Genomic DNA, 12,366 nt, shown 5'->3' on the forward strand with positions numbered 1-12,366 from the left:
GAGTACAACTAAGTAAACCTTGCTTGGATACCACTGACAAATGGTTACAAAGCTTACTGACTTATTATTTGTCACAACTGATAATTTCTCCAAGTTCGTTCATACATCTCTTTTTTTCCCATTATATACACCAAGATATCACACACACACCTCTATTTGCGATAAATTATCTGCGAAATGAGCGTACACGATCACTCAGAATATTACAATAGCCAATGTGAGCCAAAAGGTATGAAAACCAGAAGGCCCAATGGGACACCTTAAGTGTGCAGGCCTTTTCAATGCTATTATATTACTAGAAATCAAGAACAATGTTTAAGAGGGTAATTGGGCACGGTATATACACATCAGAAGCAAAATGATGAAAAATGCGTGCACATGGAGTGTTGTACATGAGGAATGGCAAGGCAATGTCAAAACTATATTTTAAACAACACAGCACCAATTACATGAAATGGTTACTTTATTTCTTCAGCACATAATATTTTATGACTTCCCAATTCCTTTCATTCTGCCCAAACTTACATTGTGATTTAAAATATGAATGGACGAATATTTGAAGGTTCAAATGTGAGTAAAATATTACGTACTAACTATTCGTAATTCAATGTTTTTGAATATCCTAAATTAAACAAATATTTTGCAGCAAATGACTGGTAAAGTCTGGTTACTGTTCTCCGTCTGCTAAACATATACAGTAAATTATGAGAAGTGTAACAACAACAAAATTTTTCAAGGCACTGCACTAACACAACAGACTATGCAAGCTTTGTTTTCAATTTCACAGAGGAAGCCTGCATGACAATCAGCAATTTCTGCTTATAGTCTGTCATATATGGTGTATTGCAATGGTGGAGTCAGAGCAAGATTTTCTGCTCTTTTTGGAGCAAATGTATTCCAATGACAGAGTGAGGGTGTCACAAAAACCCTACACCTCGCTCGCCGATCCGGCTGCCAGGCGCAAGCCGACGGAGCACAGGGGTCCGCTTTACGCTTCGCCCCGGCCTACAAGCGAGAGGTCTTTGTACAACATTTATTTATTCAGGGTTGGTCAGCCCGAGCAAGACGCCCGTGTATCGGTGCGTCGGCAATCACGAAGCAACTCGTTTAAGGGGGATAACAAGTATTTAATCATACACAAAACTGATCACGGACAATAAGGTAACAAAGAACTCAAAGTAAGAACGAACAGAATTGGCGAGAAGTACAGACAATTGGGAACACGACAAGAACACACAATAATCAGGCAGGGTTACAACAACAGTAAACAAATGAGTTTAGAGGCAACCGAGTCGTTTATAGTTAACAGAAAAGACGAAGAGGACAAGCCGGCGGACAGACCATATCGTAGCGCAGCGAAGAACGGGGACGGCTCGTGTGGCAGTCGTTGCGGCGATGGCTCGAAGGCGGCGGGCCCGGTGCGATGAAACGCGCGCCTCGCCGTCAGGAATTCGGCCCCGCACGCCGCAAAGACTCACACAACCTTCTTCACTGCCTGCTTCCAACCGACTGTGTGTTCTGGTCGTGTTTCCAATTGTGTGTGCTTCTCGCCAATTCTGTTCGTACCTAGTTTGAGTTCTTTGTTACCTTATTGTCCGTGATCAGTTTTGTGTATGATTAAATGCTTGTTATTCCCCTTCAACGAGTTGCTTCGTGATTGCCGACGCACCGATACACGGGCGTCTTGCTCGGGCTGACCAACCCTGAATAAATAAATGTTGTACAAGGACCTCTCGCTTGTAGGCCGGGGCGAAGCGTAAAGCGGACCCCCTGTGCTCCGTCGGCTTGCGCCTGGCAGCCGGGATCGGCGAGCGAAGTGTAAGGTTTTTGTGACAGAGGGCATGAGTTACGGGTTCCGATGGGAGATCAAGAGCAGATTTTGGGTGGCGATCACTTCGTGGAGCATTCGAAGCTGCTACACAAAAATAAGCAGAGCGGACCAGAACGCTGCATGATGTATTTCTTTCCCGCATGCATTTTCAGTCGTTTCTTGCTCCCCGCACTTGGTGGCACTGTGGTAGTCGTCAATTTCGTGGTTATGGCAGACCACATGGATGACTTGTGGTGGTGTGCTGCATTGATTTTGACGCTCAATAGTGACAGCTCCAACTCATATTTCTGAAGTTCTGATAGAATTAGTGGAGAAATTCCCCTTCCTTACTCACGCTATGTGCTCTTGCAGTGTGGATTGAGGACTCAGAGCTCTATGCCAGAAAGAAGTTCTCGCTCGCGATGTTGGTCTGCTGCTCTGTCTCTGCCATTGGAATTCACCATTAGTGTTTTCAGTAGTCTATTCATGTAACGGGTTTATTTTATATGCTACTACCAGTATTGTTTTCCTAGCAACAGGCCTTTTTACATGTGTCTGCAGCACACAAATCCGCCAGCAGCTTTTTGTTTTGTTTTTCCCATAACTTTTCTTTTTATGCAACAATTTTATTTAGCCTTTTTGAAACGCTAATCATACAGCAACCATTGATTCTTGGAAACCTTGTTTGCAACTAGATTGTAATTATGTTGAGGCTATTCGTGCAGTTTTTAATAATGATTAATTATTGTGTGTTTAAAGTTGATCATTTGATCCAGCTATCTTTTTGCATTTGTCAGTACAAATGAGGCACCTTACAACAGAATAAATAATCCTGTGGCAAATATGTATATCTGCATTTGACTAATCAATATTTGCTATGATATTTGGTACTATTTCTATTTTTTTTAATGTGATATTCTTCCACATATAATTTAAGATAAATTTAGAGCATTACCCTTTGGGCCAACGTTTGATGTGGTCCTGTACAATGGTGCAGTCCACAACTTTCCCAAACTTGCTTAAGAAATCACGCAGTTGACGCTTTGTAACCTGAGGGAAGAAAGATGGGGGACAAAATACTTCGTAATTCATTCGCTGCAATGTCATAAGAAGCCGCTAAATGCAATACAGGGTTGTGTACACAGAAAACGAACCAATGATCTTTACGAGAGGCAGCATTTACACGAGCACTCGCGAGCTATCAGTTTCGCTGATGTGCCACTTTCTGCCAAACTAAACAGAAGTCTTGCGCACGCGTACAAACAAATGTTTGGCTCCGTCGCGACACCATTGTGAACTGCGGCCGCAGACGTCAGCGGCCAACAACCCCCCCCCCCCCGACAAAAAAAAAAAAAAAAGCGGGAAGAGAACCCGAGAAAGGGTACAGGTGAAAAGAGCAGTGGAAAGAACTTTTATCGACGGCTGCTGCTATCGTGTTCGCGCAATTTGCGCAACGGCGCGAACCCTCAACTTGCGAGACGAGTGGCGGAAGGGGATCGCCAGTTTCGCGTTAAGCATTTTCCGACGGCAACGACGACTACAGTGCACTTGAAGGAAAAGAAAACAACGAAACAGGGACACGAGCCGAAAAACAGAAGCACGCTCGTTTGGGACACCCTACGCGATAGAACCCGAAACGCCGGCCATTCTGCGTTAAGCGTGACGGCGTTTTGGGCAACTGAAACGAGTACTACAATGGAACCCAAACAAAATACACTTTAAAAGTCACTGGGGAAAAAAAATAGTAAGGATAACAGCACGCGCATTTCGAAATATGCTTAGGCCGGGGAACAAGAAGCAAAAAGAGGCGTTGGCAAACGTCCGAGCGAGCGTCAACATAAACAAAAGTGTACTACACTCTGGGAAGGACCACGACGCGCTTGGACCCAACCCAGGCCCAACCACTCACCCGATAACTGATGTTGCCAACGAAAAGTTTCTTCTGGTAGAAGGCCTCGTTCTCCTTGACGCTGTCCGCGTCCTCGGGACTCGTTTCGTCGGACTTGTCGTCTTCCATCGCGGTCTCCATCTTCCGCCGGGCCGAGTCGAGCCACTCGTTGTCGAAGCTATTGAGCCCGGACTCGGACCGCCTAGGGTCGAAGAAGCGACACTTTCTAGGGGAAGGGGTCTTGCACAGCCGCTCGCGCAGCTGCTGTTCGGAGAAGATCCAGCTCTCGCGGATCGGCGTGGACACGGGCGTCGCGGGCAGGCTCGATCGGTACACGGCGCCGGCGGGCAAGCTGTCCGGCAGGCACACCGCGTTGAGCCCCATGAACGCTTCCGAATGCAGTTTCTGCAGGCACCGTATTCGGTACGCGTACGAGAACATGGTGAGCGACGGGTCGCGCGCACTGCCAAGCCGAACTGCGAGAGGATGAGCGCTGCGCGCGGCGGCGATAAACCCAGCGAGGCTGCTCCTCTACGCTAGCGGATCATCATCACACCGTCTCTCAGTGGATAACTGCTGCCGCCGCGGCTGCTTTCACTACGCTGGTGGCGGTGGCGGCTTCGCACCTTTCGTCACTGCGCACTGCATGGCCGTCGACGCTCACGAGGTGTTGTCGCGATCGCTAGACTGGGCGCCGTGCATGCTTTAGTTACGCTCCGAAAAACTGCGCTACCTCTACTGTGATGCAAGAGCTACAGAGGTGCGGAAACTGTGCCGTACGGGGACAACAAACAAGTCGCCATATTTTTTTATCTCTGGATTTGGATATTGTCGGCTTGAAACGTGGCCACGCGGCTTGATGTTGCGCAGCCGTTATCCGCGCAGCTGGCGGCAGCCAACCGCAACATTTGCATATTTCCGCCGCTTACACCGCGTACTGCGGATTGTGCGCGTGCTTTGCTAGCTCCGTAGGGGTGTGTGAATATTCAAAAATATTAAACAGTTACTTGAGTAGTGGCCTATTCAATCCAGTGTCTAAATTGAAGTTATTATTCATAAAAATATATATTTTCTGATACTTTGACAGGTCAATGCGTGCAATCCAGCATAAAATTGGAGGACGTGTGTAGTTGAGCGGGCAGTCAAGAAGTCAGTCTTTACCATCTGGACAATGATTGTTCACACTCTCCAGAGTCCAGAATATGCGAACTGCTTATTTGTTTGATCCTAAAGCTACATTTGTTTTAATAAACAATGCTACATAACATGCAATGTAATGACAAATTTGCTGATGTTGTGTATCTAGGATAGAGACATCGTTATATAGGAATTGAGAAAACAGATGTTTATTATTCAAAAGTATTCAATACTTGAATTGCTTCACACACCCAATTCGGTCTCAACAATTACTATTTGCACAACCCGACATGTTTTGATTTGCGGAAGGATGCATTTGCAGCCACACTTCATTTCTCAGTCTTGTGTGCTTCAAAAACTATTGGTTAATGGTACACTCAGCAATATGTATGGGCAACTCCGCACAAAATTAACGAGTAGTGTCATCACTTGTTTATTCACTCACAGTAAATGCGCCAAGGTCAGACACATCATCCAGAGACCTGCGCAACACGCACCAGCACAAAGCCTCCAACTGACCAGCAAAATTAAATGGAAAAAAAAATTGCTATGTGACAATCAGAACATGAATTGTACTGCCTTCATTGTCACATGAGCTTGACAACACCAATTTAACTAAAGCTCACATAGCTGGCGACACATGTAGCCTAACTCAAAACAATGACCTTTTGAAGAAATTCTGGAAATGGGCTTCTTGGAAATTCTGAAAAGAAATTCTGGGAAATGGGCCGCAACTGCAACCGCTTCAATCACAGAGGTTGCATATGAAGTGCTTCTAAAGCTGAAGGTTACAGGTTCAAGTGAGGAAGCAAGAGTGTAAATGAGCACCGAGTTTAGATATACCCCTTCTAAAGTTTCTATGAGAGTGAGCAGCCGTGATGCTGAATGCAAAAGAATGCCCAAAAGTGCAAGTGCCTCAAAAGTGGTCATTATAAATGTGTGATAGGCAAGCACATTTGTGAATGCACTCACTCATGGTGATTCCATAAATGTGGATGTGAGTGATCATTAAGTGCATATCTGAATATATTGATGTGCAAGAGTGAACAAGCATCGCCAATCTTTACTGATGTATGGAAGTGTGCCAGCAGCATGTGCCCTTGTTTCCTAGTAAAGCATGGGATTAGACATCTTCGTTGTATGAAACTCATCAATGGAGATGCCCCTTTCCAGAATTTCATATAAGGTCTGTCATTGTCATTCCTTAGCAGAATAATTTGTCATTTAAAAGTGCTCAAGGATTCACCAAAGTTTTGGTTTGTGATTTCACACTTCCCTTGGCATCATTTTCACATCCCCGAAAGGTTTTCAAGACTGCTACAAGTGTATTAGGTCCCAGCATCAAAATAAACAACAACCTTTCACAGAGACTTGGATGGAAAGAGTGATAGCTCACAGAGTGGAATAAGGGAGAGTAATTATGTTGCAGCCTTTGCATGAAAAACTGTGGATGTCAAAAGCATGTCTCCTTCAAGTAGCACATCCCGCAAAAAAAAAGAAAAAAGATGACAGGTATCCAGCATTCAAAACATGCCACCAAAAGTTGTACATGCTATCAGCATTGCCGTGAGGCCATGGCCACCTCTTTTGACATATTCAAACAAAATATGTTAAGACATGCTATCATGCTGTGTGACCATCACTGACTATACTAGTCAGAAGAGAGATGCAGACCAAGTGCTCTTTTGTCGTTCTTGTGTTTCGTGAAGTTAGCGCTACTCAAGACCATGTTTAGTGTAGACCAACTAGCCCGATTTTCTGTTCTATAAAGAAGACTGTTGGCAGGTGTGGTGCTGCCGCATTATGCTCGGAACAAAGCTTGACAAGATTTCAGCCCTACTGCATGACAATAATACAGCAACAGGAGTGCACTTGAATATAAGTCAAGCTAGAATTGTCCAACAAAATGAGACCATAGGCACTTGACAGCAGCTCGCAATACTGTTACTATGGGTGCACAGACGCTTTCACAGCATGTCTTCCCCCAGTCTTATCAAAAGTTGCACAGCAACCAGTACATATAAGAAACAGCGAATTCAACTACAATGCACACTTTGCTAATGCATTGCTAAGTAGGTGAAGAGGTCGCCACACATCACTTCAGAAACTTAATTTGCTACAGCAGTCACTACCACAGCCCTCGGTAACACCACCATCGTTCACTCTGGTGAAAAGCAGCCAGCTTGCTGTTGAAGTGACAGGTTTCTGCCCATCAGTTTCAAGTGCACTTGCAGTCACTTTACCAACATCAGTTGTTGTTGTACGGCCTCAATGCTCACTACAGCAGTTTGTATTTGTGTATGTCACTACTGCATTATTGTAAGCAATAATATTAGTTGCTTCATGTACTGTCAGGCAATGGCACAAACTACCAGACTAGTAAAGCTTAAAAAAAAATTATCCTATAGCAACACATGGTGCAAGTATGCACAAGGTGAGTACTTCATTTTACCAAGCGCTTCTAGAAAAACTTCAAATAAGCAGACCGCAAGTTAATGAAATTTGCCAAATGTGTCAAGTTTGCCTGTGATGCTACAACCATGATCGATGTACAAGAACGTCCCGTTACCTACATTTTCAAATGACAAAGAATACAGCACACCTTTTTAAAATAAGCTTTCACAGCATGACAGTACCAACTCTGTATGAACTGGCTAGAAACTATCACTCATTTGCTTACATGGAGATGCTACAATACTGAAATTGTTACATAAATGTACAAAACAAAAGTAATTAAGCATCTGTGTGTCATGTGTCATCAAGCACCATGATAAGTAGAGGTGAGAAAGCTCCAAAGCTTTGCCAGCTTTTGAGCTTTTAACAGCAATAATCTCAAAAGCACAAACAACACTGGCAAAGAAGCATGCTCAATACGTGTTACACTTTCACTGACATGCAAAGAAAAAAAAGGAGCTGAACAAACTCCAGTCTTCTACACTCTAGAATTTACAATGCAAGAATGTGAAGAATATGAAGTTTTGTAACTTATGTTCACTCAAATTTTCAATTCGAAAAGTTTTGTTTTTTTATCTGCAAGAAATTGACAATTTCTACAAAAACTATAGCTTGCTTGGCACAACTTTGTATTACAAGGCGGAACGTCCACATTCAGAGGTATAACACTCACATCAAGACATCATTCAGGCCGTTCGAAACACCAAACCTGTTTTCCCTGTATTTGCTCAAATGGTCCGACCCGTCTAACAGTGAAGCACTATCAACCTCCAACTATGCCTTCACTTTTAAGAGTGCAGAGTTGCCAAAACGTCTCACATAACAATATCTATACATAGGACTTGTCTTGGCTAATTGCGCATTTCTTATGACTTGTTTTGACCTCATTGTTTGTGATGTCGAAACAAGCAGTGGCATAGAATATATGGCCTGATGCAGTGTCAACCAGAAGGAAAGTGGACACGACTTGTTTTATATTGCACTAATGGCTTAGAGGATGCCATCCTTTACCTCTAGTCGTGTTTTCTTTCTCTCCCTCTCTTAGATTTGTAAGGATTACTGGAAGTCTTGAATGAAGTCAGTTGGAAGGTAGCACCTGTCTGCCCCTTTTAGTCCCTGTCCCGTTTAGCACTGCTCTCTGAACAAAAAGAGGTAAAAACATCCAATAGCAATATATTATGCTACAGCACTTTGCTGTCCTAGATGCAAGAAATGGCATTCTTCTGCAGTGCCAAAATAATATGCACATATAGGTTACAAATAAAAGTGTCAGGCTAAATCATATTAAACAGCGTACACGGAACACATTAGTTCACATAGGAAATGGCGCAATTAAGAAAGACAAAGAATTAAGCAATGGCACATGGTTAAAACACTTCCTTTTTGAGAATTCAGCAATCTGCTACCGATTTCATAATCATTATGCGATCTCAAGCTAGGTGCTGTGCAATGTACCTAGGGGAAGGGCTGTCAGTGCAATGTGCTAGAAGCAAGACACTAATGTCATTCTTTTCTATGAATGTCATGACACATTTTACAAAGAAAACTGGAGAGTATTGTACAACACGCATGCAAACTGCTGTTTAATATCACGCCCTTGAGCACACAGGAACTCCCACCAAGCACCTTTGTAGGCTGTGAGGTTAGGGAAGGGTTAGGTGGCCTTCACACTGGTGAGTAGCAGAAGTCAAGCACAACCAAGTTGGTAACAAAGAAACAGTCACCAATGGTTGCGTTGGGCGAACAATATGTATAGTGTGTTTGAGCGAACACGTTCAAAAATCTTGAAGAGTTGCCTGTGGCAGATATCACAATTCTAGTTCATGAGCTGATCTACACAAAGTGGTGGACAATACTTGCACAAAAAATTGAGGTGAAAAATCGACTTTTAATAAACATGAATTAACTAATTACATTATGGCCCAAATTGCAATTTGCAAATTCTAGCTGCGACGTTCGCGAGGCGGATCCACTTGGAATGAATTTTCAAGATGATGCCAGTTTCGAGATATAACTTCCCGAACTCTGCTGAGAAATGCATTGGCGTTCCAGTTATCTTGTTAACAAAACCCCGTTTTATGCACTGAAGTATACAAGTAACTGGAACGCCAATGCATTTCTCCACAAAGTTTGGGAATTTATATCTCGAAACTGGTGTCGTCCTGAGAATTCGTTTTAAGTGGATCTGCCTTGCGAAGTCCACTACTAGAATTTGTAAATTGCAATACAGATCATAATTAGCTAGGAAAGTTAATTAGTGAATTAATTGCTAATCTATTTTGCATTTCATTTTCTTGTGCAAGTAGTGTCCGCCACTTCAAGTAGACTGGCTCAAACTAGAATTTTGATATCTGCCACAGGCAATCTTTAAAAATTTTTGAAAGTGTCCGCTGAAACACCGTGTGTGTGTGTGTGTGTGTGTGTGTGTGTGTGTGTGTGTGTGTGTGTGTGTGTGTGTGTCCTGTTTTTGTGAAACCAAGGCCTAATTTACTACACCATAGGGCCTGGGAGTTGCAATTGAACCCCTGCAATTGAACACGTGGGGTCCCTGTCCTGACCAATTCTCCAGCTCTGCAACTGGAGTCGCAAAGCTGCTGAACCAATCAGCGTACAGGAGAAGGATGCTAGAATATGCTGAAATTCATTTTGTGTTGGCAATGCAAGCAGACATGCACACATTGTGCATGAGCTGCACTAATTTCAAGACATTTTGGCATAGCAACAGGAAGGACATGCTCGCCAGTGTGAACAATGATCACTTTGAGCAACTCCTTGGTTGAAAGTCGCGATTGGTTGTGTGACCTCTGTCAATCCCCCATGTGAATGCCACTAAAAGAAGTAAAGGCCTTACTGATGAAAAGTGGTGTTTGTACACTGCAGGCACAAAACCTACAGATGCGCATAAACAAGTGAAGGTGTTCTCGGAACACTGCACAAGTCAATCAAAAAGAGAGAAAGGAAGAGGTGAACCAAGCTTCAACTTGAATCAGATGGTTGAACTTTGCCAGAGTAGCACTTGGCCTAAAAAAATTCAATGTAAAGCTAAGTAATGCATACATGAATGAATAAGGAAAGTTTACTAACATTCTTCAGTACCTTTGTCATTCAGCTCACATGAATTTAATGCAATTGCTTTAAATGTTTAACTGTGTATTTTCCCTTGTCCTTTGTGTGCACCCTGCGTAGAAATCACTTGACTCTACCTTCCTTGTAAGACCTCTGTAGGCTTTGTACAAATGATGGCAAGCTCTTTCAAAACACAAGAGCAGCAAAAAAGTTTAGTTATCCTCACAGTTTGATAATGCTACACGTGAGTTAGATGCTGGGGCAGGAGTCCCATGTGCAACCTATGGACTGCTTTCTTTTACTTCGGTAATGCTTGAGGACACTTACAAGAAAAGAAAAAAAATATTTTCATGATCTCGGTATTCTGTAAAATTTTAAGGCTGACGACACAGCAGTGACGACAATGCTAGACTCGTATCGCCCGAGTGCAACACTGCCAGTCACCACAGGCATCTAGTGCAGCCAGTGCAGACAAAATCGAATTGACCCACGCAAAGGAAGACTCATGCGCAAAAACATGCTGCAAGAGAGCTCCTGTCCAGAGAGAACCTCGTCCAGGACAACGCACTGAACAACGGCCCCACACTTCGCCGATGTCTCGGCGATTGTTCGATCCCATTCCTCGTCGCTGCCGGGCCCGAGCATTCCTTCTGGCGCAGTATGTCGGCCAGTTCGTTCTGATACAGGCTGGCGAAATACTGCTGCTGCTTCTGCTTCAGCTTTTCCGTGTCTGTGATGGAAGGCATGCCGTCACTCAGCTGCTGCTGCAACCGGCGGTGGCGGCTGTTGAAGATCCACTTGCGGATGTGTTTCACAAAGGGCATCACCATGAAGAAGGCGTTCGCGTTCATGCCCAGAGTGGTTCGCGGCGCCTGGTCGCGCTTGTGAGACGGAAGATCGGCGATGGCGAACCACTCGATGCTTTTAATTTCCTTTCGTGTGCGCGGGCTGAACTGCGTATCCATTGGCACGCCGGCGATGATGTAGAGGCGCGTGACCTGGTCGTGGATCTGGCGCTCGATGAACTCGTTTTTGGAGAGAAGCGGCGTTATGTCGTAGCCCGTCTCCTCTAGCACTTCGCGCGCGGCGCAGACGTGCGGTTCTTCGCCCTCGTTCACCTGCAACGACGGGAAAAAGAAATGTACTGTTTCCGACATTTCTTCGGTAGTACAAAGGTTCGTTCCGTTTTCGAAAAGTTCCAGACAAGTCTGTCAAAGGAGTAGCTCGAAACTACCGAAGAAGGACGCTCGCGAATCTTTTGAAAATAACATAAACGGTGATCGCGTGACGTACCTTGCCTTTAGGAAATCCCCAGGTCGCTCTGGCCCAGTAGGACTGCACTAGCAGGACGTGCTCGAGCGTTTCGTCGAGTACTATCGCCCCGAAAGTCGGCACAGCCATTTTGTACTCCTTCCAACTGTCGATGATAGCGTCTAAGTTCGGCAAATGTTCTTGGAGTGAAGGCACATGTTGGAATATCATCTGCGTGAACTCTCTCATGTTGCACTGGGGATACGCGGGGTTCTCGGGGCAGTAGAAATCCAGATAAAACCAGTAGGCGAGTTCGACTTGAAAGCACAGGCGTATCGGGTCTTTGCGCTCTTCCTCGGGTATGTTGATGATAAACCGAGAACACAAATCGTCCAGTATATCCAACGGAGCTTGTCGGGGCAGCATGGCGAGCACAACTGGTAGCACCGAATAAATGATTAACAAAGCTCACTGAAAGGTTGCATCACGAAAATACTAGCCCGTGAAACTGAGGTCGTTGATGATGTAAACCATAGCATAACACACAGAAGACATCGCAGGGCAACGAACGCGGGATGGTTTCACTGCTTTCACCGGATTCACCCGTCTCACTGCGCAGTTTGTATGCCGGAAGCCCTGCTAAAAGCTAAACAAACACAAAATTTGAAACCACCTTTTAGATACTTCAATTAAATCTACTGTTGCACTTTCATTGCGATTGGTAACGTGACTACAGAATAAATTTGAATATTCTGAAGAA

At 44.3% G+C, this 12,366-nt stretch overlaps 2 protein-coding genes across 4 annotated transcripts in view; both read right to left on the minus strand.

The window, feature by feature from the left end:
• LOC135919513 (putative RNA-binding protein EEED8.10) overlaps positions 1-4,645 on the minus strand; it is a 65,141-nt gene extending 60,496 nt beyond the window's left edge. Inside the window, exons 1-2 of one of the 3 annotated variants that reach the window (XM_065453393.2) lie at positions 3,720-4,645; positions 2,766-2,860 (exon numbers count right to left, since the gene is read on the minus strand). In XM_065453393.2, the coding sequence (XP_065309465.1) occupies positions 2,766-2,860; positions 3,720-4,139 (515 nt within the window). In that variant the 5' untranslated portion in view covers positions 4,140-4,645. The remainder of the gene's footprint in view (positions 1-2,765; positions 2,861-3,719) is intronic. The other 2 variants (XM_065453391.2, XM_065453392.2) reach the window with 2 other exon arrangements.
• Positions 4,646-5,244: 599 nt separating this feature from the next.
• On the minus strand, positions 5,245-12,350 carry LOC135919516 (m7GpppN-mRNA hydrolase-like). Its single transcript, XM_065453395.2, has 2 exons — positions 11,649-12,350; positions 5,245-11,473 (listed from the first exon to the last, which is right to left on the minus strand). The coding sequence occupies exons 1-2, from the start codon at positions 12,030-12,032 to the stop codon at positions 10,859-10,861; spliced, it is 999 nt and encodes a 332-aa protein (XP_065309467.1). The 5' UTR covers positions 12,033-12,350; the 3' UTR covers positions 5,245-10,858.
• Positions 12,351-12,366: the final 16 nt, after the last annotated feature.

The sequence above is a fragment of the Dermacentor albipictus genome, chromosome 2, assembly GCF_038994185.2.
Source record: "Dermacentor albipictus isolate Rhodes 1998 colony chromosome 2, USDA_Dalb.pri_finalv2, whole genome shotgun sequence".
Taxonomy (NCBI): domain Eukaryota; kingdom Metazoa; phylum Arthropoda; class Arachnida; order Ixodida; family Ixodidae; genus Dermacentor; species Dermacentor albipictus.